Source organism: Pelodiscus sinensis, chromosome 1 (genome assembly GCF_049634645.1).
Source record: "Pelodiscus sinensis isolate JC-2024 chromosome 1, ASM4963464v1, whole genome shotgun sequence".
Classification (NCBI taxonomy): domain Eukaryota; kingdom Metazoa; phylum Chordata; order Testudines; family Trionychidae; genus Pelodiscus; species Pelodiscus sinensis.
Genome location: NC_134711.1, coordinates 48,879,308 through 48,902,297, shown reverse-complemented (window position 1 = coordinate 48,902,297; position 22,990 = coordinate 48,879,308). Strand labels below are relative to the sequence as shown.

Sequence of the window (22,990 nt, the reverse complement as noted above, 5' to 3'; positions counted from 1 at the left end):
GCTCATCATCTAATAAACCATCTTGTTAGTCTTTAAAGTGCTACATAGTCCTGTATTTTGTTTCAGCTACACCAGACTAATATGGCTACATTTCTATCACTATTCTACAAATGACAAGGACTCCCAACCTCTCTTGGAAGTGTATTCTACAACTTAACTCCCCTTACAGTCAGAAAGCTTTCCTAATATCTAACTTAAATCTTCCTCACTACAGATTAAGCTCATTACTTCTTGTCCTACTTTCAGTGGGCATGGAGAATAACTTATCCTGGTCATCTTTATAGCAGCTAACGTATTTGAAGACTATTATCAGGTCACCCTTCAATCTTCTTTTCTCTAGACTAAACATACCTGGTTTACTAGGTCTGAGATCAGACACCTACATATGTCAGTGGTACACGCTTTACAAAGCAGTTGTGAAAGCTGAAAGGGAAATGGACCAAATAATATAATGTGGGAAAATGTGTCTTTTTGGATTTTTAAAAGGAGAAATATGTCATTAAATGGGTGATAAATCACTAAAGACTTTTATTTTTATAAATGATGTTGGTAAGTGCTTTCAGTTTTGTTACAATTTTTTATGACAATGTACTCTCTTTGGGAAGATTCCTAAATGTTTAGGATATTTTCACTTGTGGAATCTTATTCAGTTGATTAATATTAAATAGAAGAAACCTCCTGTTTTTTAAAAAGACATGACTGGTTGCATCATGATTCTGGAATATTAATATTCTTTTTTTTTATAGAGTCTATGATTTCTAGGCGGTCTGATAGAGATCACTGACTCAATACCTTATTTTCACTTGGGGTGCAGAGGGGAAGAGGCTGCACAATGTTGATTTTAGATGGAGAATGTTAAGTAAGTGAGTTGCAGATTTTAAAAATGTAACTTAGTGCCTAACTATAATTTTAATAGTCCAGGATCTTCCAGTTTTACTTATTTTCATAAACCTATATTATGCTTTTGTGAAAAGTGCTCTTTCACCTGTATACTTTAAAAAAACAAGTCTAATCAAAGACCTCTAGATATAAAATTTGCTTACTGAGCTTTATGAATTCTACCAATCAACAGATCTACAGGTGCATATAGAATTGAAGGATAGAATCAAATGCATCTTGTCAGTAATGATTTAAATTAATTATTTTCAAAAGTTCCTGTTCTCAGGGCTTTCTAGTGCTCTCACATCTTTATTTGGTAAAATAAGTATATATGAACTCTTGTTCCAGTTAATCTATCCCTTTTGCTTGAAAGTAGATAAGAAAGTGTTATTTACTCCTTCTCATAACATAAAAACTAGGGGTCATCAAATGAAATTAATAGGCAGCAGGTTTGAAACAAACACAAGAAAATATTTTTTTAATAAACACAGTCAACCTGTTAAATTCTTTGCCAGAGAATGTTGTGAAGACCAAGACTATAACAGGATTCAAAAAAAGAATTAGATAAATGCATATAGGATAGGTCTATCAATGGATATTAGCCAGGATGGCCAGGGGTTGTGTGCATGCCAGAAGCTGGGATGGGTGACATCTAATGATTTTTGTTCTAGTCATTTCCTCTGGGGCATGTGTCATCGGCCACTACTGGATGACAGAATACTCTGCTAGATGGACAGCTGGTCTGACCCATTATGGCTGTTCTTACGTTCTTGACCAGGTACTGAAAGTATTGAGTTTTGCAGGAAAAGCATAAAACACTGGTTTCACTTGCTTCCCTTCAATTTTGTATGGGAACAAGGTGAACAGGTTAGGTTAAATTATCCATGCCAATTAACTGGAATGTTAGCATACTAGTATGCATTATAGTGAGTCACAAATGTAAGTACTTATGTATAAAGCAAAACAAATAAAAAAAGCTAAGATATTTCTGTACAAGGGCACGTTTTCAAGAAATACACTCATGTTCACATAACTTATAAATGGATTTCAAAATGATGTTTGGGAAGATGTACAGATCCTCCTGCGAAGAGAGGAATAAATGCTACATGTAGTTAGGTGTCTAGGTTACATGAATTTTGATATTTTGAAAAATTACAATTGTCAAGATATCTACTCTTGAAAAGCAGCCAATACTTGTGTACATTATTTTCTTTTCATACAGATTATTAATATTGTACCATTTCCTCAGAAAGCATGATGGGATATGGAGAAAAGAACTAGCTACATAATTACCTGAGACAGCCACAGTTTAAGGGAATGCCTACAAACCATTTAAAAGACAATCTTATTCGGCCACATTTTTAAACTCATTTGTAACTTGAAAGCATATAAAACTATGGATAACTTAATGTGCAGAGGAGTGATGGAAGGAAAGAAACTTTAAAAAGTAAACACCCTAATAGCTAAGCAACAGAGTGAATAAATGGAGTCAGCCTGTATCAGAGTTTTGTAACAGCCTCTGTATCGAAGGCAGCAATGTGGGATGGCAGGCAGGAGCCAGTCTGTGCAGGGAGCCCACTTGCTGCCCTACGCTACTGCCTCTGCATCATCCCACAGAGCAGCCTCTGTCCGCCGTGAGTCTGGGTCCACTTCCACCTGTCACCCTGCACTGTTGCCTCTGATAGAAAGGCAGCAACATGGAGTTGCAGGGGGCTCCCTGAGAATGTAACAGGGTGTGTACTGGCTGCCAGCTCCGCCCCCAAGGGTATCGAGTAACAGTGTAACCGCTAAGAAATTTAGCAGTTACATGATTATTAAATAACCATTTTCTAATATCCCTAGTAAATAATTTCATTTAGAAGTTCAATACCTGCAACAGAGGTCTAAACAAAGACCTGGTCTGGATGGCCCACTACATTCCACATCCTAATAACATAAAAAACTAAGCACAAGGTACTTAAGAGCACTTAGTACCCACTCTATCAATTTCATTTAGCATGGACACTCTAATTGACAATTTTCCCCTCTTTCCCCTTCTCTTCTCCCCCATCCCTTCTCTTTCTCTGCTATTTATTGGGAACTGGACCCCTTAACTCCATTCATCTGAAGAAGTGGATTGTGCCCATGAAAGCTCATGATACCATCTACATCTAGCTGACCTAGAACAACGTTTCCTCAACTCACGTCCCCTTTCACCCCTCCTCTACCTACGGTACATCGATGACATCTTTATGATCTGGACACATGGCCAAGAAACACTGGAGATATTCCACAGAGATTTCAACAACCTACACCCCACCATCAACCTCAGCCTGGACCATTCTACACGAGAGATCCACTTCCTGGACACCACCGTACAAATCAACAATGGAAAATTAGACACCACTCTCTACAGAAAACCCACCGACTCATACAGTTACCTACATGCATCCAGCTCCCATCCAGAACACACCACACGATCCATCGTCTATAGCCAAGCCCTTCGATACAACCGCATCTGCTCTAACCCCACTGACAGAGACCAGAAGCTTCAGGATCTCTACCAAGCATTTATAAATCTCAACTACCCACCCAGAGAAATAAAAAAGCAAATTGAAAGAGCCAGACGAATACCTAGAAACCATCTACTTCAAGACAGACCCAAGAAAACCAACAATAGAACACCACTTGTCATCACCTACAACCCCCAACTTAAACCTGTCCAACACATTATCAATAAACTACAGCCTATATTGGAACAGGATACCATACTCAAAGAGGCTCTGGGAGACAGACCCATAGTCTCCTATAGACAACCACCTAACCTCAAGATGATTCTTACCAACCACCACAGGACATACCACACTAATACCAACCCTGGTACCTTCCCTTGCAACAAACCCCGTTGCCAGCTTTGTCCACATATTCATTCTGCTGATACCGTTATTGGACCTAACCAAGTGAGTTATAAGATCAAGAACACATATTCCTGCGCATCCAGAAATATAATCTATGCTATCATGTGCCGAAAGTGTCCGTCTGCTATGTACATTGGACAAACATCTCAGACACTTCGCCAAAGGATTAATGCCCACAAAACAGATATCAGACAAGATCACAAAGAGAAAACAGTTTCTTGCCACTTTAACCAGAAAGGACACTCTCTAAATGACTTAGCCACCTGCATTCTGCTACAAAGACCTTTTACATCTGCACTTGAAAGGGAATCCTCTGAACTGTCATTCATGTTAAAATTCGACACTTGCCAACAAGGACTTAACAAGAATTTGAACTATCTCACCCATTACCAAGACAGTTTCCCCAATTATCACCTGTAATACCATTAACTCACAAACATCCCACTCTCCCTACCTTTAATATCAGCAATTCACAGACACTTACCTTCCTTCCTCCCCCTTCCCACCCCCCCGCATCCCCCTTCTGTTCTGCAATGTGATTTGTCCTTTTCATATTTGTTCATTTTTTTTAATTGTATCCTTTGGTATATATGGTTGTGACTACTTTCTTCCACTATTTGATCTGAGGAAGTGGGTCTGGCCCACGAAAGCTCATCATCTAATAAACCATCTTGTTAGTCTTTAAAGTGCTACATTGTCCTGCATTTTGCTTCAACTACCCCAGACTAACACGGCTACATTTCTATCACTAATCTACATCAGTGTTTCCCAATTTTATTTGTTCACAGAACCCTTTTAAATTTGAAATAATTTTGCAGAACCCCTAATAATAGTCTTATATATGGAGCTGAAAAAGTAGATCACAAATAAGTAAGGATAATAATAAACAAATGCTAAACAAGGTCATGACATCCACATTTAGTTTAATTGCACATATTTAAAAACAAAAATCACATTTAATGTGTACAAAAAATAAAGCTCAAAAACTAATATGCATTATATTGCCAGTTTTCAATGCAAAGAGTGGTTTTTCTTCTTATCTTGGCAAATTCTTTTTACATTTGGTTTAATACTGGAAAGTTGGATTCGCATATCTGGCGCGGATATCATTCAGTCGATTTCTGTATTTTGTTTTTGTTGCTGCATAATTCGAGAACCCAGTTTTGCACAAGTATGCGCTGGTGAAGGGTAACAACTGATGAACTCCATGTCTTGATAAAGCTGAATATCCTTGACAAAAGCTGCCCCAAGCTGTAATCAGAGAAACTTCTTTAAAATTTTTGTATTAATTGGCTGTCTGAAGCAAACACAAATGAAAATTGTTTTCAATAAAATTAATAAATGCTTGAATATTTTTTTTAAATCATAAAATGTTATTGTAATTGATTTTTCTCAGAGAACCCTTATTTTCACTTCACGGAATCCCACAGAACACCAGCTGGGAAACACTGATCTACATGTTTAGTTAGTCTTTAAGGTGCTGCAAGACTTTACAGTGGAACTGCCTGACTGGCTGAAGAAACCATGACTGCAGCTGTGATTACTTCTGTACCTGTCTTGCTCTAGCCTTACTCCTATCACATTCCTATTCGGCTCCTGATTTCACCTCTGACCCTTGGCTGTTATGACTGGCTTGTGTTACTGGGTACATCTACACTTGTTCCCTATCTCAAGATAGGGATGCAAATGTAGCCGACCGAAATTCCTAATGAAGTGGGGATTTAAATATCCCATGCTTCATTAGCATGATCTCGCCCGCGCGCTATTCTGATTGCCAGCTGATTAGAACCAGGAAGTGTGATCTGGGCTGCATTAGTTCGAACCCCTTAGTTCAAACTAACGTTACTCCTCAAAAAATGAATCAAGGGATTTGATTCGAACTAATGCGGCCCGAAGCGCACTTCCTGATTCGAATCAGCTGATGATCGGAATAGTGCGCGGGTGAGATTATGCTAATGAAGTGTGGGATATTTAAATTCCCGCTTCATTAGCAATTTCGATCGGCTACATTTGCATCCCTATCCTGAGATAGGGAGCAAGTATAGATGTACCCACTGACTTCAGTCTCCAACCTTTGGCTTTTTCAACACTAGGATAGACTGCCCCATCCTGGCTACTGACACCTGTCTGATTATTCAGGTGTCTAAAACGCTTTAAAAATCTGGCACTTACTATAAGAAGACAAGATAAAAAAACCATCTGGGTGGAGAAGAGTGGGCATATCTAAGCAGAAATGGGCTGAAGGAAAGTTATCATTTTGCTAAAACAGCTCCTATGCTCCTGGTTTTTTCTTATAGGAACAGAAGAAGGGCGATACTGGGTCAGACCAAAGGTCCATCTAGCCCAGTATCCTGTCTGCAGACAGCGCCAGCGCCAAATGCCCCAGAGGGAGGGATCACGTGAGGTAAACCTCACGTGATCCCTCCCCTGGCTGTCGCCCACCTTTTAAAGCGGGAGGGCTAGGGACAGAGTCGCAGGCGGAGAGGTGATGCTCTCCCGCGCAGGCGCAGGGCTCAGCTCAGGCGCACGCTGCTGGCGGAAGAGGCGCTGCAGCAGGGCTCAGAGCAGCAATCGCGGCCCCGCCCCCGGTGCCATGGAAACGCGGCCTGTTGTGCCTAGCGCGGCGGGTCGCCTAGCGCCGCCTCGGGGTCCGGCATGTCCCGGGTCCCGCTGCCTGCCACGTCCTCGGTCAGGCTCCACGTGCTACCCCAAGCCGCCATCTCCGGGCTGACCGTTTCCTTCCCCTCTTCCTTCGCGACGAGGACCGTAACCCGGGCGCAGGCGCGGGCCGAGGCGCAGCTGCTCTCCGCGGTAGCCTGTGAGCGCGCCCTGCGCTGGAGCGAGGTGACTCCGCCCGCCTCCGCCAGAGGGCGCGGGGCACGGGCCGGGCGGGTTGCCCTCTCCCAAGCTCACTGGGGACCGGCAGGGTCGGGACGGAAGGGCCCCCTTTCCCGGAGTAGGCGGGGTCTCATTGCACATCAGTTACCGAGCAGTCAACAGTCTTCATCCCAGCCAGAGCAAGCCCCCCTGCAATGAAAACTTGCTGTGGCACCAGTCTGCGGGTATTTGTGCTCTGTCCTGTGCTCTCCCACCCGCTGGGGGTGCGCCTCCCGCCCGCGGAGCTTTGTACTTTGCTTCTCAGGGTGTCTGACGCGGTCAGTTTGCCATTTATGTTTTTTGCTTTCAGGTTGTTGGACATTATACCGCACTCTTGAAAACTCTGAGCAAAGAGGAACTTCCCAAAGACTTTGAGCCTGGTCCTTACTATGTACAACTGGTAATTTTAAAATAGTTTCTCAGGTGACAAGTAGGATTGCCAGATCTTGACATTTAATACAAGTTGCCTAGATAGAGGGTCTTTCTTAAAATCCCAGCTTCTGAAGTGATGTGATTTTGTGAAAACCTAAGCTTTCATTTAAAAAAAATTTCTAACCATCACAATTACAGAGAAAATGTGAACTCTAAAGACTTAGAAACCAGAAAGCAAATGAAAATAACCCTTAAAATAACCCTGATTTTTAATTGTCACATGATTTTGGGGGACTTTACTCATGGCTTAAATTTGAACACCCAGGATTGACATTACTGGATAAATACTGTTTTACAAAATGACACAATATAAGGCTGTAGTTCAGCAATCAAATCTTTCTGGATGGACCCTTGACATCACTAGGGCTCAACATGTGTGCAAGATTTCATCTGGATCTGGTTGTGAATTGGAGCCTTCATTTAGATAACACCAACATCTGAATGATTAAATTTTAAGAACATATAACTGAGTGACATATTTGAACCACATTTATCTGACTAGATTTCAGGGAAGCTGAGAGAACACACTGTTCAGGTGAAAGTAAGAACTAGATCTCATCCTACAGATGCATGGTTGTAGCTGTGGAGAGCAGTGCTTTATTGGTGGTATTGTCATCTCCCCATAATGTGTCTGGTGGGATAGGTCCTTTATGCACCAGATACAGTACTTGGGTGAAGAGCTGTTACAAAAATGGCCACCATTGCTCAGGTGCTGTACCTCCTTCCCTGCTTCCTGTGCAGGTGTTCCTAGGCATAAGATTAAATTTTGACCCTACTGAAATCTATGGTGAAACTTCTAATGCCTTCACTAGGGCTATGTCTACACTATGGGGCTACGTCTACACTGGCCCCTTTTCCGGAAGGGGCATGTAAATTTCACTAGTCGTCGTAGGGAAATCCGCGGGGGATTTAAATATCCCCCGCGGCATTTAAATAAAAATGTCCGCCGCTTTTTTCCGGCTTTTAAAAAAGCCGGAAAAGAGCGTCTACACTGGCCCCGATCCTCCGGAAAAAGTGCCCTTTTCCGGAGGCTCTTATTCCTACTTCGAAGTAGGAATAAGAGCCTCCGGAAAAGGGCACTTTTTCCGGAGGATCGGGGCCAGTGTAGACGCTCTTTTCCGGCTTTTTTAAAAGCCGGAAAAAAGCGGCGGACATTTTTATTTAAATGCCGCGGGGGATATTTAAATCCCCCGCGGATTTCCCTACGACGACTAGTGAAATTTACATGCCCCTTCCGGAAAAGGGGCCAGTGTAGACGTAGCCTGGGGGTTTTCTGGGACAGTATCCTGGAAAAACTCCGCCATGTCCAGGGAAAGCGTCTGCTCTTCCCTCTTTTCTTTTTTTTTTTTTTTTTTTTTTTTGTGGAAGAGCAGACACAGTCTTTTGGAAGCCCTGTCCTCCTCTCCAGTGTAGATGGGTCAAATTTCAGAAAAGCCTCTTCCAAAAAAACTATTGGAAAAAGGTACACAAATTGCGGAGCACTATTTGTGTACCTTTTTCCAATAGATCCCTATAGTATAGACATAGCCTAAGGCCAGAATTTTACCAGGATGTAGCCATATTTCTCTGTAACATTGGCTTCAGTGTGCAGCTGCCATATGTTTCTTCATTTCAACTCCAAATACTTGTCTTTAGAAACCTGAAATAAATTAATGAAGGTTAGTTATATGATTGGAATAACAGAGACTTGGTGGGGAGGCTCATATGATTAGAGCACTGTCATGGAAGGATATAAACTGTTCAGGAAGGACGGGAGAAAAGTGGAGGAGTTGCACTCTATGTAAAAGAGCAGTATGATTGCTCAGAGCTCCAATATAAAATGAGAGAAACGCCCATTGAGAGTTTTTGGGTTAAGTTTAGAGGCAGGAGCAACAAGGGTGATATCATGGTGGATGTCTGCTGTAGACCACCAGATCAGGTGGATTAGGAAGATAAGGCTTTCTTCAGACAAGTAGCAAAAGCTCAGATCACAGGACCTGGTTCTCACCCTGACATCTGTTAGGAAGCCAATATAACAGTACACAAACAATCAAGGACATTTTTAGAGACAGTTGGGGACAACTCCCCAGTACAAGTGTGAAGGAACCAACCAAGGACCATGTTCAGCTTGATCTGCTGCTCACAAACATGGAGGAATTAGTAGGGGAAGTAGTTGTGGGCAGCAGTGATCATGAGAAGGTTGAGTTCAGGGTCCTGACCAAAGGAAGGAAGGAAAGAGAGCTGCAAAATAGAGACCCTGGACTTCAGAAAAGCAGACTTTGACTCCCTTTGGGAACTGATGGACAGGATCCCATGGGACACTAACATGAAGTTGAAAGGAATCCAGGAGAGCTGGCTGTATTTTAAAGAAGCCTTATTGAAGGAGCAGGAAAAAAACATCCCAATGTACAGTAAGAAAAGCTTGGCTTAACAGTAAAATCTTTGGTGAGCTTAAACACAAAAAGGAAGCTTACAAGAAGTGAAAACGGGCAGGTGACTAAGGAAGATTATAAATATAAAGTTGGAGTATACAGGGTTTAATTATAAAGTTGGAGTATACAGGGTTTAATCAGGAAGGCCAAAGCGCAATTGGAATTGAAGCTAGCAAGGGATGTGAAAGGTAGCAAGAAAGGTTTCTACAGGCATATTAGCAATAAGAGGGTGGTCAGGGAAGGTGTAGGACCCTTACTGAATGAGGGAGATAATTTAGTGACAGATGATGTGGGAAAGCTGAAGTACTCAATGCTTTTTTTGCCTCTGTTTTCACAGACAAGATCAGTTCCCAAACTGCTGCACTAGGCAGTATAGTATGGGAAGGAGATGAGCAGCCCTCAGTGGAGAAAGAACAGGTTAGGAACTGTTTAGAAAAGTTGGACATGCATGGGGCCAGATTTAATGCATCCGAGGGTGCTGAGGGAATTGGCTGATGTGATTGCAGAGCCATTGGCCATTATCTTTGAAAACTCATGGTGATTGGGGGAGGTCCTGGACAATTAGAAAAGGGCAAATGTAGTTACGCCCACCTTTAAAAGAGGGAAGAAGGAGAATTTGGGGAACTACAGACTAGTCAGCCTCACTTTGGGCCCCAGAAAAATGGAGGGGATCCTCAAGGGATCCATTTTGAAGCACTTGGAAGAGAGGAAAGTAATCAGGAATAGTCAGCATGGATTTACCAAGGGCAATTCATGTCTTACCAACCTGATTGCCTTATATAATGAGGTAACTGTCTCTATGAATATGGGGAAGACAGTGGACATGATGATATACCTTGACTTTAGCAACATTTTTGTTATGATCTCCTACAGTATTCTTGCCAGCAAGTTAAGGAAGTATGGATTGGATAAATGAACTGCCAGGTGGATAGAAACTTGGCTAGATCATCGGGTGTAACACGTAGTGAACAATAGGAGTAGGTATAAAGCAGAGTGTCCTAAGGGTCGGCTGTGCAGCTGGTTTTGTTCAACATCTTCATTAACGACCTGGATGATGGGATAGATTGCACCCTCAGCAAGTTCACAGATGGCAGTAAGCTAGGGGGAGAAGTAGATACACTGGAGGGCATGAATTAGGTCCAGAGTGACCTAGACAAATTGGATGATTAGACCAAAAGAAATCTGATGAGGTTCAACAAAGATGGAAAAATCCCAAGCACTGATACTAGCTAGGAACTGACTGGCTAAGCATCAGTTCTGCAGAAAAGGACCTGGGAATTACTGTGGATGAGAAGCTGGATATGAGTTAATAGTGTGCTCTTGTAGCCAAGAAAGCTAATGGCATATTGGGGTGCATTAGTAGAAATGTTGCCAGCCGATCTAGAGACGTGATTATTTATCTTTATTTGGCATTGGTGAGGCCACATCTGGAGCATTGTGTCCAATTTTGGGTCTCCCATTACAGAAAAGATGTGGGCACATTGGAGAAAGTCCAGTGTCGGGCAACCAAAATGATTAGGGGGCTGGAGCACATGATTTACGAGGGGAGGCTGAGGGATTTGAGTTTATGTAATCTACAGAAGAGAAGAGTGTGTGTGTGGCGAGGATTTGATAGCAGTCTTCAACTACCTGAAGGAGGGTTTCAAAGAGGAAGGAGAGAGGCTGTTCTGAGTGGTGACAGATGACAAAACGAGGAGCAATGGTCTGAAGTTGCAGTGTGGGAGGTCTAGGTAGGATATTAGGAAAAACTATTTCATTAGGAAGGTAGTGAAGCACTGGAATGGGTTATCTAAGGAGATAGTGGAATCTCCATTCCTAGGGGTTTTTAAGTCCCAACTTGACAACCTCCTGACTGGGATGATTTAGCTGGGATTGATCCTGCTTTTAGCAGGGGTTTGGACTCGATGACCTCCTGATGTCTATTCCAACTTTGTGATTCTTTGATTGTGTTCAGGTGAGCATTAAATCATTTGCTCACCAAGGCTTTGGATGCAGCTGTATCTGACAAAGTTTTAGGATGGAGGCAGTTTACACTTGTTCTTACCTTGCAGATTTATACCCATGTCATTTTATTAATCTGGGCTTTCTTAGTTTTGTGTTCAGATTGCAGTGTTTTATGTTAATTTAGGTGATCTACTAATTATATATAATTAGCTTAGTATGAGAACTACAGACTTTGTAAATTGAAATATTAATGATATTGCTTCTCTTCTGGACAATGTACTTTTAAGTTCTAGATAATCATTGACGGGCCAGACCTTCAGCTGATGTAGAGTGGCATACCTCAATTGATTTTAATGAACTTAAGATAAGAATCTAGCCCAAAGTTCTTAGGGAGTAGCTGAGGGAATACATTTGAAATTATTTTAGCATATAAATATGTAAAACAATGATTGGACAGGAGAAATGGTAAAAAGCAGTTTAATTGGTTATGAACAAATTAAAAACTGGTCCTAAACTTGTTCAGAATCTCAGCAATACTAAAACTTCAACAATAATTTAAGATTCTGGTTGTGTATTTCAGCTATTTGAAACCTATTATCATTTAGCTATAGCTTTCCAAAGACAGAATCTCCATGAGGAAGCAGTGCGAGAGCTTAATAAAGCAATAGAAGTTGCATCTATCCCTAAGGTAAAATTGCAGTATGTACATTGCATATTGAGTACCTTTTTTATATTTGGAGAAAACTATCTTAAATGTTTTGAATATGTAAAAATTCAATCAATAATTAAATCAAAGGAGCCTGTTTTAATATGCACTGTCCTGTTTCTACCTTGTGACTTTATTATTTTTATTATATTATTACATATTAATATTTATTCTAAAGCGAATAACAGCTGCATCTTAGCATTACAGCTATTGTACATCAAAATGAGATCATACAGTATAATAAACACCACTGCACTTGGGACTCAGATCAGACAGAACCACAAATAATCAATTTTCTGAATGTATTAGGTTATCATATGCTTGCACATTGCATTAAGCATATTAGAAATAGACTTGTACAACATCTTAAGAGGGTGTTTTATGTAATGGGAGAAATAAGAAGTTGAAATTCCCCATTTACTACACCCACAACCTCCAGTCATTAGTTTAATGAGGAATGGTCAATATTTTTGAAAATATGGGATAGACCTTGACTGCTGAAAATGTTAGGACCTTTTATAATTATGAATCAGTGACGTCATACCTAAATCTAATACTCATTAAGGCTGGAGCACTCCAGTGAGATGCTATGCTGGAATGTGTGGGCATTGAGGACAGTCACCACCTCACATGATTGGGCCCTATAAAGACAAATAACTAGTTTCTTAATTTTTATATCTGAATCCCATTTCCTAATGGTAGCAGGACATTCTGGACAGGTTGCATAATGTGTTTCTGGGATTAGTCATCTGGCGCTAAATCCTATGAAATGCTGAGTATCCTCAGCTCTCATTAACTTTGATGGAAATTTCAGCCTCTTGGAAGCTTGCTGGAGACACTTAGATTTTATCGGGATCCGAGTCACTGACCCTTGGTCTTTGACATCATGCTTTATATAATGTAATACCTGTTGTAATGGCACAGGAATCTAGCATTTGTCAAAGCAGAAATTTATTCTGTGAAATAGTTGATTAAATTCTGTTCCATGCGAATATATGGGTCAATGTACAATATTTGGATTAATATCTGATATTTCATGCATACCCTAAAGTCTTTCCAATTTAGGCATTTTTGATTGGCAGGATAAATTGCATCTAAGGTAATTGGAAACAGTCTTGCCATGCTAGTCATATTTTTTTTACTATAGGCAGTGACAGCAATTGAATTATATTTTAAGGTATAATAATAAATGCTTTTGTAAATAGGAAACAATGTGGGTAGCAGGCAGTAAAAATAATCATAAAATTGATGAGCATCCTGAAAATTAGGCCATTAAAATCCTCTGGCACCTTAGGCTTTAAGTTCACTTGCTCTTTGTTGAGGTAATATTATACAGAGATGGATGCCTCATTTTTGAATTTATCTGTGTGATACATCTGTACATTTTGATTAAACACACTTAAGGGTAAGTGCACATTGGCTTTGCAGTTCATGTGCAATCTCATTAAATTTCTTCCTCATTTTTCCCCTCCAAGGGAGTAAATTGATTTATATGAGCATGCTGCTAATGTTATAGCTCCTTGTCTAGCCCCTTAGGTTCTAATGTTTTTTAAACTCAATACAATTATGGGAAATGTTACACTGGAATGATGACATAAATCATCCCCATAGGAATCTGAGCTGGGGAGTAATCTTACAGAGCCCCGCTGAGGTAAATAAAAACAGTAATTTGAAATAAATAAAAGAACAATGGTGCTAATGTGGATAGCTCCAGATTATCATTAGGTTCATAAATGACAAGGTTTGTTTTTGTAACAATGCTGGATGCACTGTAAAGCTACTTTTTAGATCATAATATTACAGTTCATGTACTATCTTCTTCCCAGCTTTCCTGTCAAGTTGGCTGTGTCTCCAGAACTTTCCTTCATACACCACTGTTTGCGAGAAGAGCATATGCATATGTAAAATGTGGTAAGAGACCCTAAGTCTTAACTTAGTAAATAAGCATTGACATTCCAAACAGAGAGATTTTTCTGGAATACTTCTGCTATGCCTTGCACTTTTGTTATAATTAGCAATGTGGGAAATATTGGGTGAGTCTGAAGAAAGATACATTCACTTAGTTTTGCAACCTCCCAGGAAAGATTTATGTACTGACAGCAGGGTGGACTTTAAAAGAAAACAGGGGTGCTCACAGCAATGTGCAGTCTTCAAGTCGTCTGAATGCAATGTGACTTTGATAGATGGGAATCCTAGTGGCCAGCTGCCTACTCACTGCATTACTGAGTGTAAATGAAGGCTTCTTTTCAATGACCTGCTTCTCTTTGACAGTCCAGCTCTTTCATTCTTTGCAGGTCAGCAAAGAAATAAAAAAGCAAGTTTAAGAAATCAAATGAAAATAATTACTTTAAAAAAGAAATACTTTCAAAATTTGCAAGCATTTTTATGCATTTTACATATACAAATCTGATTAAGTAATTAGAGAATGGAGCATATATTAACTATTGAGTATACTTTATAGTTTTTAGGAACAAAGGGAGAAAAGCCCAACTGGTCAGTAAAACAGCAACTTTAATTCAAGTTTTATCCCATCTACAAAATCCTCAAATTAAAATAAAAGTAAAGTGTAAAAGCTGGGGAGCTGTGTAATATGTGTGTGTGTGGAGGTGGCTCTGTGTTTTTGAAAGGGGCAGGGCTGGGGCATCCAGGCACCAGTGATGCCCAGACAGCATGGTGCCCCCATCACGTCCCCGCTGAACCTTGGAGCCATCTGAAGCACAAGGTGCAGAGTTCTGGAGTACACCACAGTGCTCCAGTGGCGATTCTAAAGGGTCCAGGGCAATTGTCCCATTTGTGCCTCCCCCTGGCAGTTGGCCTGCATAAAGGAACTTCTCCATGTCAAGTCAGGAGCTATTGGGGGAGGGGGGGAAAATTTAACTATCTAGGCTTGAAGCATCAAATAAAGACTTGTGTAATACAAAAGGATCCAGACAGAAGGACCTTTCCCATAGATCTGTTGATTTCAGTGTGAATCGAGGAAGGCATAACGGTCCATGTGTGACTCCTTTTGTAAGATCTTTTGTTTGGAAGAGAGGATTGAGAGGGGACATGATAGCAGTTTTCAGGTATCTAAAAGGGTGTCACAAGGAGGAGGGAGAAAAATTGTTCTTCCTGGCCTCTGAGGATAGAACAAGAAGCAATGGGCTTAAACTGCAGCAAGGGAGGTTTAGGTTGAACATTAGGAAAAAGTTCCTAACTGTCAGGGTGGTTAAACACTGGAATAAATTGCCTAGGGAGGTTGTGGAATCTCCATTTCTGGAGATATTTAAAAGTAGGTTAGATAAATGTGTATCAGGTATGGTCTAGACAGTACTGGGTCCTGCCATGAGGGCAGGGAACTGGATTTGATGACCTCTCGAGGTCCCTTCCAGTCCTAGTATTCTATGATTCTATGATCTTGGTTGAAAGAAACCCAAATTCAGCAAGATTGAATATCTTTTTTATTGATTGCACACATGAAAAGTTGATGTTACAAAACAGAGATGTATTTTATTAAATCGGAAGACATCAGCTGTACTTTTCCATTAGAAGAGTGTGTGGGAAAGTGCACTGAAAACAAGTTGCATAACTGAAAGTGTATCTACTTATGCACAAACTTAGATATAAAAATGTGCATAATAAATTACACACTTTTAGGACCACTTCAGAAAGTCTGTCCCTAGTACTTAATGATTGCTCAGCTAGTTTGGGAATTTTGGGGTAGCTTAGGTTCTAGACACTGAGAGCGTAAGTGCAATGCACATGCCAAGAGGCAGAAATACAGGCAGAAGGAATTAAAATATAGGTGCCAGGTGAGTTACAGGGTTTGGTGAGAATTTTGTGGATTGCACTTGGGATTCAAAGATCTATATTTTGCTTTTGATTGAGGCACTGTGAGCAAAAACTCTGAACTTTTAAGTATTATCTGGCAATTGTTCTTTCTGATTCAAATCTGGTTAAAGCTCACTGCAGAATATGTAAAGAAAAAACAAAACAAAAAATCCACAGTCTTGAGCAATAAAATGTCTGACAACTCATAATCTATGTGCATGTCGAAAAGCAGGCACATTCTCTTCTTTTCAGTTCTGGTTTTGATATCTCCTTCATCACTGTAGTATGTGAATGCTTTTCACTAGTTCCTTAAATGATGTAATTAACATCAGTCATGTGTGATCCATTCTGTGTCTCTCATCCTTCCCCTATGGGGAGAATTGTGTGTTTGCTATAGTGGTTTATTGTATGAAGGGTTATTTTTTAAAATACAGTAGACTTCCGATAATCCGGAACCTCTAGGACCTAGGTGGTGCTTGATTATCAGATATGCCGGACTATCAGGAGGTACTATAAGATGGTTATATACAGGGCTCATCGAACCGCGGCGAGCCCTGCTCGCCAGCCGTGCTGTCCGGCGAGCTGCACATGCACAGATCGCCTGAACCCGGCTCTTCTGGGTTGCAATCTACTTGCAATGAGCAAGATGCCCAGTGAGTGAAATGGCAAGAGCCTAGTGAGTGAACTTCGGTAAAAAACGAGTCACAAGGCAGTAGTGGCATCAGCTGAACCAAGCGAAACCGGACGGGACCGAGTCAGTCTGCCACCGGCATTGTGTGACTCTGGACAGTGCTTGTGCTACAATAAAAAGGGTTAAAAACACTTTATATACAGTATATAGTGTGTGTGTGTGTGTGTGTGTGTGTGTGTGTAGATATATATATATATAAAAAAAACCAGGGCTCGACAAATAATACAATTCCTCATACAGTGAGAATTACAGAAGTCGGAGTAAGAAGTCCTCCAGCTTGACACTATTTCAACATAACTGCCTGCTGTGTAGATGCAGACTAAGTTATTTTGGAATAGTGTAGTTATTTCAAAATAGTGTTGCAGTGTAGACGTACCCTAAGTCAACTTAAGTTATGTTGCTCAGTGGTGTGAATTAGAGTCACCTTCTTGAGTAACGTAACATAACATGCGGCTTTAAGTGCTGGTGTAAACAGTGCTGCTTAGGTGTGGAAGTCCTTCTCCGACTGACATAGTTACCACTGCTTGCGGGTGCTGGAGTAATTAATCTCATGGGAAAGCTCTCTCCTGTCGACTTAGAGCTACTTAGAGAACTTATAGTGGTGTAGCTATACTGCTGTAAACTGTCTAGTGTAGCTATAGAGGCTATTAAGGCTAATAGTAGGGTACATCATTATCCATGTTATCTCCTCCAGTGAAAAAGAAACAGTAGGTAGCTCTGGGGAAAAAATCTCTAAAAGATCTTTTCACAGATTCCTTTCTCTTGTCTCCCCTGCATGTTGTTTCATGGAGTACAGGGTTTTCCCCAAGGAAAAAACTTTGAATATAACCTCAAACCCGGTGCATCTCAAATCTTTAATCTCAAATCCTCTCTGTGTCTCTGCATCAATTCTGTCACCAGCTCCCTGCCTCATTCACTCCTTTCTCTCAACCAGACCCCATGCTGCACAAAAAGCACTCTGCAGGTTTGAAGGGATAGATGCCAAAGTGGCAAATGAGGCCCTTTACTATAGAAGATGGGGTCCCTTCCATTCCTAGATCTAGGTATCCTAATCTGGACCATGTGTTTAAGATACGCTTTTGTGGGCCTCAGTGGCTGTTTTAGACTCTAAAATTTAGAGTATTATGGCAGCATATGTCCAAAAAAAACCCTCCCAACCTTCTCTCTTTCTCCCCCCAAAAAAACCCCTGTTCTCCAGAAGCAAAATAGAGTTTAAGGTCAAAAGGGGCCACCACATCATCTAATCTGACATCTTCTATATCACAGGCCATCAACACCAAGTAGAATCTGCACACTAACCCCAACAACCAAAATTACATCAATGTGTTAGAGATCGCCGGAGACTAACCTATTATGTGTCAGAGGCAGAGAACAGGAGAGACTGAGATGCATCAGTAGCAGTGAGACCCTTGCTTTGGCAAAAAATTAGTAAGTGAAATATACTCAGATACTCCTGAAAAATGACCTGTATTGCATGCTGCAGAGGAAAGCAAAAAATCCCCAAGGTCACTGCCAATCTGATTTGGGAGAAAATTCCTTTCCTGCCCCATATATGGTGATCAATTAAACCATGAGCATCTGGACCAGAACCAGCCAGCCAAGGTGCTCAATTCCCTGCTCTGCCCCAAATTCTGCTTCCATTCTACCCCTTCTCTCAAGGCCACACTCCCACCCTCTCCCCATCCCACCTCTTCTCATCCTGTCCCGTTCTATCCCCTCCCCTGAGTATGTCACATTCTTGCTTCTTCCCCCTTCCTCGCAGCGTCTTGAATGCCATAAAACATGAGCTGATCTTGATATCCGGGAAGTGCAGAGGAAGGTGCTGATCCACAGGGTCTACCAGCAGGTGGGAGGTACTGGAGGTAGGAAGGGGCTGATAGGAGGGGCTGCCAATGCATGCTCAGAAACTACCTTTTTTTTTCCAGGGGTGCTCCAGGGGAGCAACCTTGGAGTCGGCACTTATGAGCCAGAAAATACTTAGTGCCCCCTCAAAATACTGGCTCATACCTTCCAGTGTCCCATTTGCTCCTTCTAACAAAACTCTGGGAACTTCTTGTGAATTTTTTTGCTGACATGTTAACACTGGCATGTATGAAGAGGTTCAGCAACTAATAATGGAACTTAACAAAAAATCGGATGTTGTTGTTCTGTGGTGAATTCATGGTCATTAATCAACACCACATAGTTTTTTTGATGCTCACACTGAACTGAATGGAAAATCTGTTCTTAAGAATAATTGTATTTCATTGTAAGATGTTTTTGGTGTTTTTCTAGGCAACGTGTATTTAAAATTACAGATCACCAAAAGTCTGGGGCTCTAAGACAATGGAACTAACAAAAAAGCATTTGATTAGTATTGTGACCAATTTTAGAAACTTTGCAAACAGTTTGAATTTTGGCATCTAGAACAGGATGGTTTGATTTAAATCAAAGCAATTTAAATCACCAGTTTTACTCATTAAAATCAGCAAGCAGGAAACCTTGATTTAAATAATCAGTCTTAATCCTTAGTACTTTTTAGTAATTCTCATAAACAAAGATTAATTTTCATTAGTTGGTAACCATTAAAACAGGTTGATTTGCAATTAAATGTGGACTTTTCACTAAATATGGTGCTTCTTTTTGCTAATCAGTAGAATAAGGTATATACACATTTATTTAAACAGTTATATGGCTTAACTAATATTTATTCATTCTTAATGTTTACATTTTTTATTATGTTATGAAAAGTTGAGTGATGCATTTCTTATTTATTAAATGTTTATTAATTTTTTTACTTGTGATGTGTCAAGTTCTCTTTGGATGTAAATTCAAATTAATTTGAACATGCACAGAATTAGCATTTTTAAATTAAATAAAAGTACCTTAAAAGGTGAAAAAGTGGCAGTGTAGACATCAGTGTAACAGTTTTTTTATTTATACAGTAAAACTCCGATGGTCCGGCATCTGATGGTTCGGCATCATCAGGAACCCGGAAGTGCTCCAGGCAGCCGGACCATTGGAGCTGCTCTGCCCCCAGATTCAGCCGCTGCTAAAACTGACCAGCGGCTGAATTGGGGAAGCCTGGGGCAGAGCAGCTGGAGTGCTGCCGGGTAGGTCCCCTAGCGCTGCCCCTCGGGGCTGCGGGACCAACTCGGAAGCATCCCAGCTGTCACCGATTCAGCCGCTGCTGAAACTGACCAGCGGCTGACTCCAGGAAGCCCGAAGCAGAGCTGCTCTGCCCCAGGCTTCCTGGAGTCAGCCACTGATCAGTTTCAGCAGCGGCTGACTTGGGGACATCTGGGGTAGAGAAGCTGGGGTGCTGCCGGGTTGGTCCAGTAGCGCTGCTCCTCGGCGCTGTGGGACCAACCCGTCAGCCCCCCGCAGCTGCTCTGCTCCAGGCATCCTGATTCAGCCACTGCTGAAACTGACCAGTGGCTGACTCCAGGAAACCCGGGGCAGAGCAGCTCTGTCTCGGGCTTCCTGGAGTCAGCCGCTGATCAGTATCAGCAGTGGCTGACTCGGGAACACCTGGGGCAGAGAAGCTGGGGTGCTGCCGGGTTGGTCCAGTAGCGCCGAGGAGCCAGGCTTTCCCAAGAGCAGCTCGGGTGTTGCCGGGTTGGTCTCGTGGCGCCATGGGTCGGCTCTACAGGACCAACCCGGCAGCACCCCAGCTGCTCTGCTGCAGCCATCCCCGATTCAGCTGCTCCTGAAACTGAACAGCAGCGGCTGAATCAGGGACGCCTGGGGCAGGGCCGGACTATTGGAAGGGGAGGCATCCGCCCCACCCCTCCCCAGACCCCTCATAGCTGCCCCTTCCGATAGTCCGGCATATTTGATAATCCAGCACCCCCGGGTCGTAAAGGTGCCGTATTATCGGAAGTTTACTGTACATGTTAGAGACCAGCTTGACACAGGTAGCTCCTGCTGAAGAGCAGTGAAAATACAATGCTATCAAATTCAAAATCTTTTTCCATTTGCAATGTTTTTTTGAAATTCTGCTCATCATTATATAATGTGAGAAGCTAGTTAGCATTGTTTAGGCTATGTAATATGACCATAGATGTAGATAACTACTGGAGGATACAGAAAGCCTTATGTTATTAGGCTATAACTTACTACTGCTTAAGGTCTTACCTCTTAAAAATTATCAAAGTACTTCTTTCCTTTAGAGTTTTATATGTCCTAGTACATTCAGTATAATTCTTAAATATCACAAAATGGTCTAATCTTCCTCCAAAATGTACTTGGTTGCAGAATGAATTTAATACCATTTATGCTGTGATTTGGCTTTATAAACACTGATAAGTTATTTCACAGAACACATATTTGTATTAATTTTGCCTTGAAAACCTATCTGAAATATGTATGCTGAAGCTTAGCAAAAATTGAGTGACATACAAATTAACAGTCGGTGTCTGATGAAAATGTAGGGTAAAAAACAGAAGGATATGCGTGTTGGGGAAGGTTTTAGTGCGTATTTAGTTTAGTATTGCCAAACTGCTGCATATCTGTTTTGTCCTTTTTTTTTTAAAGGGTTTGTTTGGTTAAATAGAAGTGAATGGATTTGTGATAGGTAAAATTGACTTACCACTTCAGCTGTTAGACCACTTCTCTAATTTTTTTCTGTAGCTGAGAAGGTCATAGCTATGAAGATGAGTTCTGAAGCCAAGCTTATGCCTTCAAAACAGATTAGTTATTTTTAATGCATTCTCTTTGTTTCTGAAGACAGACTCCTTTTGCTCATAAGGATGCATTGGAGAAATGTTAAATTCCTCAAGATTTATACAAAAATGTTTGATCTGTACTATACTAAATCAATATTAAGCATTATTTAAGCCTTCTTTATATTTTTCTCACCAATGCATCTCCTCAAGCCCTGTCTGCTGTCCCCTGTAACAGCTTCCTAAATTCTGCCTATACAATCTCTCCCCACAAACCCTATCCCCCTTCTTATCACTTGTTCTCAGCTGTAGCCTGTTTTGTATGAGAGTGGGTAATCTAGCAGACAGTAGGTGGCTGAGTAGAGACCTTTTCTACCTGTGCTAGTGTAATATATTGGCAGAGTGTGGAGTATGTCCCCCTCTGATGGCTGTTTCACTCGAAAATAACAATATTTTAGTGCTGCTGATTGTGGAATTACAACTTTAGCTTGTTGACCCCACACAGTTCTGAAAATGAGTATCTCTGATTGTGCTCACTGCCTACTCCTTTGTAAGTGCCCATTCTTCAGCATGCAGGTATTCTGAATACCCAACCAGGCCGACTGAAAATTGTCAGCATATGCATTTCTTCTTTGTACCCAGGATGCACTTATATATGTGGATTTAGGTCCACACAAACCTCTTAATTTATATTTTGTTTTTCTTACTTATCTCACAAGGGTTGTATAGGGCTTACTGGGAAAATATGTGAGACACTTGCAGAGCTTCTAATAGAACCCAGGAGCTCTGGCTCCCACTTCTTTTCTCTGTCAGCTATACAACACTACTTTTCAAGTGTCTATTAGATTATGTGGATCTTAATTTTGTTAGGTGATATCCCAGTTTATACTTTTTAAAATAAATTAGTGGCATTTTTGCTCAATATTAAGACAAATATTATTCACCAAACTACCATTAAAAGTCAGACTTTAGAAAAGTTTTCCTAGCAGTTATTTTAGTTTTAAATACTGAATAATCACTGTTTCCCATATATAATAGAGTCTAATGTGTCTCCATATAATCTCAGAAATCTGTGGCCTCAAGCCAGCATGACAGCTTTGTGGTATTTTATTGTGTTTGCCCCCAAGGGATTTTGAGTTTGTGTCCTTACTAAGTTCACTTTTGAGTGCAGACAATGTTCTTAGATCCTGTGGAGAGATACATAATTCATATCCCTTTACACGGAATATGTCTGCCCACCCACAGAAATAGTTTTGAACACGTAATTGAAGGAGCTACCACATCACATTTTCTTCATCTAAGCCAAGGTCAGAGCAATGCAGGGTCTTTGGAAGGAGAGGGATTCCAGACAATCCTGTCAAGAAGATATCACAGTCAACAGTAGCAGTGCTATCTAATGGTGCTGTTGCATGTAATGCTTTGGTTTCTTTATGAACATAAGAATGGCCATACTAGGTCACACCAAAGGTCCATGTAGCCTAGTATCTGGTCTTCTGACAGTGGCCAATGCCAGATGCCCCACAGAAAGTGAACAGAACAGGTAATCATCAAATGATCCATCCCCTGTCATCCATTTCCAGCTTTTGACAAACAGAGGCTAGGAACACCATTCCAACACATCCTGGCTAATAAGCAGGGCTCGACAAATCAGTGAATCCGTGGTGAATAGATTTCAGCCAGGCGCCCTGTTCACCGGTGGC

At 41.2% G+C, this 22,990-nt stretch overlaps 1 protein-coding gene across 11 annotated transcripts in view; it reads left to right on the top strand.

Annotated features, from left to right (window-relative positions):
• The first annotated feature begins 6,220 nt into the window (after positions 1-6,220).
• The window catches only part of LOC102446356 (uncharacterized), an 83,687-nt gene continuing 66,917 nt past the window's right edge, over positions 6,221-22,990 (top strand). For 6 of the 11 annotated variants that reach the window (XR_012904030.1, XR_012904027.1, XM_075929656.1 and 3 more), the window contains exons 1-4: positions 6,223-6,620; positions 6,964-7,053; positions 12,021-12,128; positions 13,973-14,057. Coding sequence is in view for 9 of the 11 variants with exons in the window: in XM_075929656.1 (XP_075785771.1) it covers positions 6,432-6,620; positions 6,964-7,053; positions 12,021-12,128; positions 13,973-14,057 (472 nt within the window). In the remaining 2 variants the exon portion in view is untranslated. Of the gene's footprint in view, positions 6,621-6,741; positions 6,932-6,963; positions 7,054-12,020; positions 12,129-13,972; positions 14,058-22,990 lie in introns of those variants that run through there. The other 5 variants (XM_075929649.1, XM_075929645.1, XM_075929634.1 and 2 more) reach the window with 5 other exon arrangements.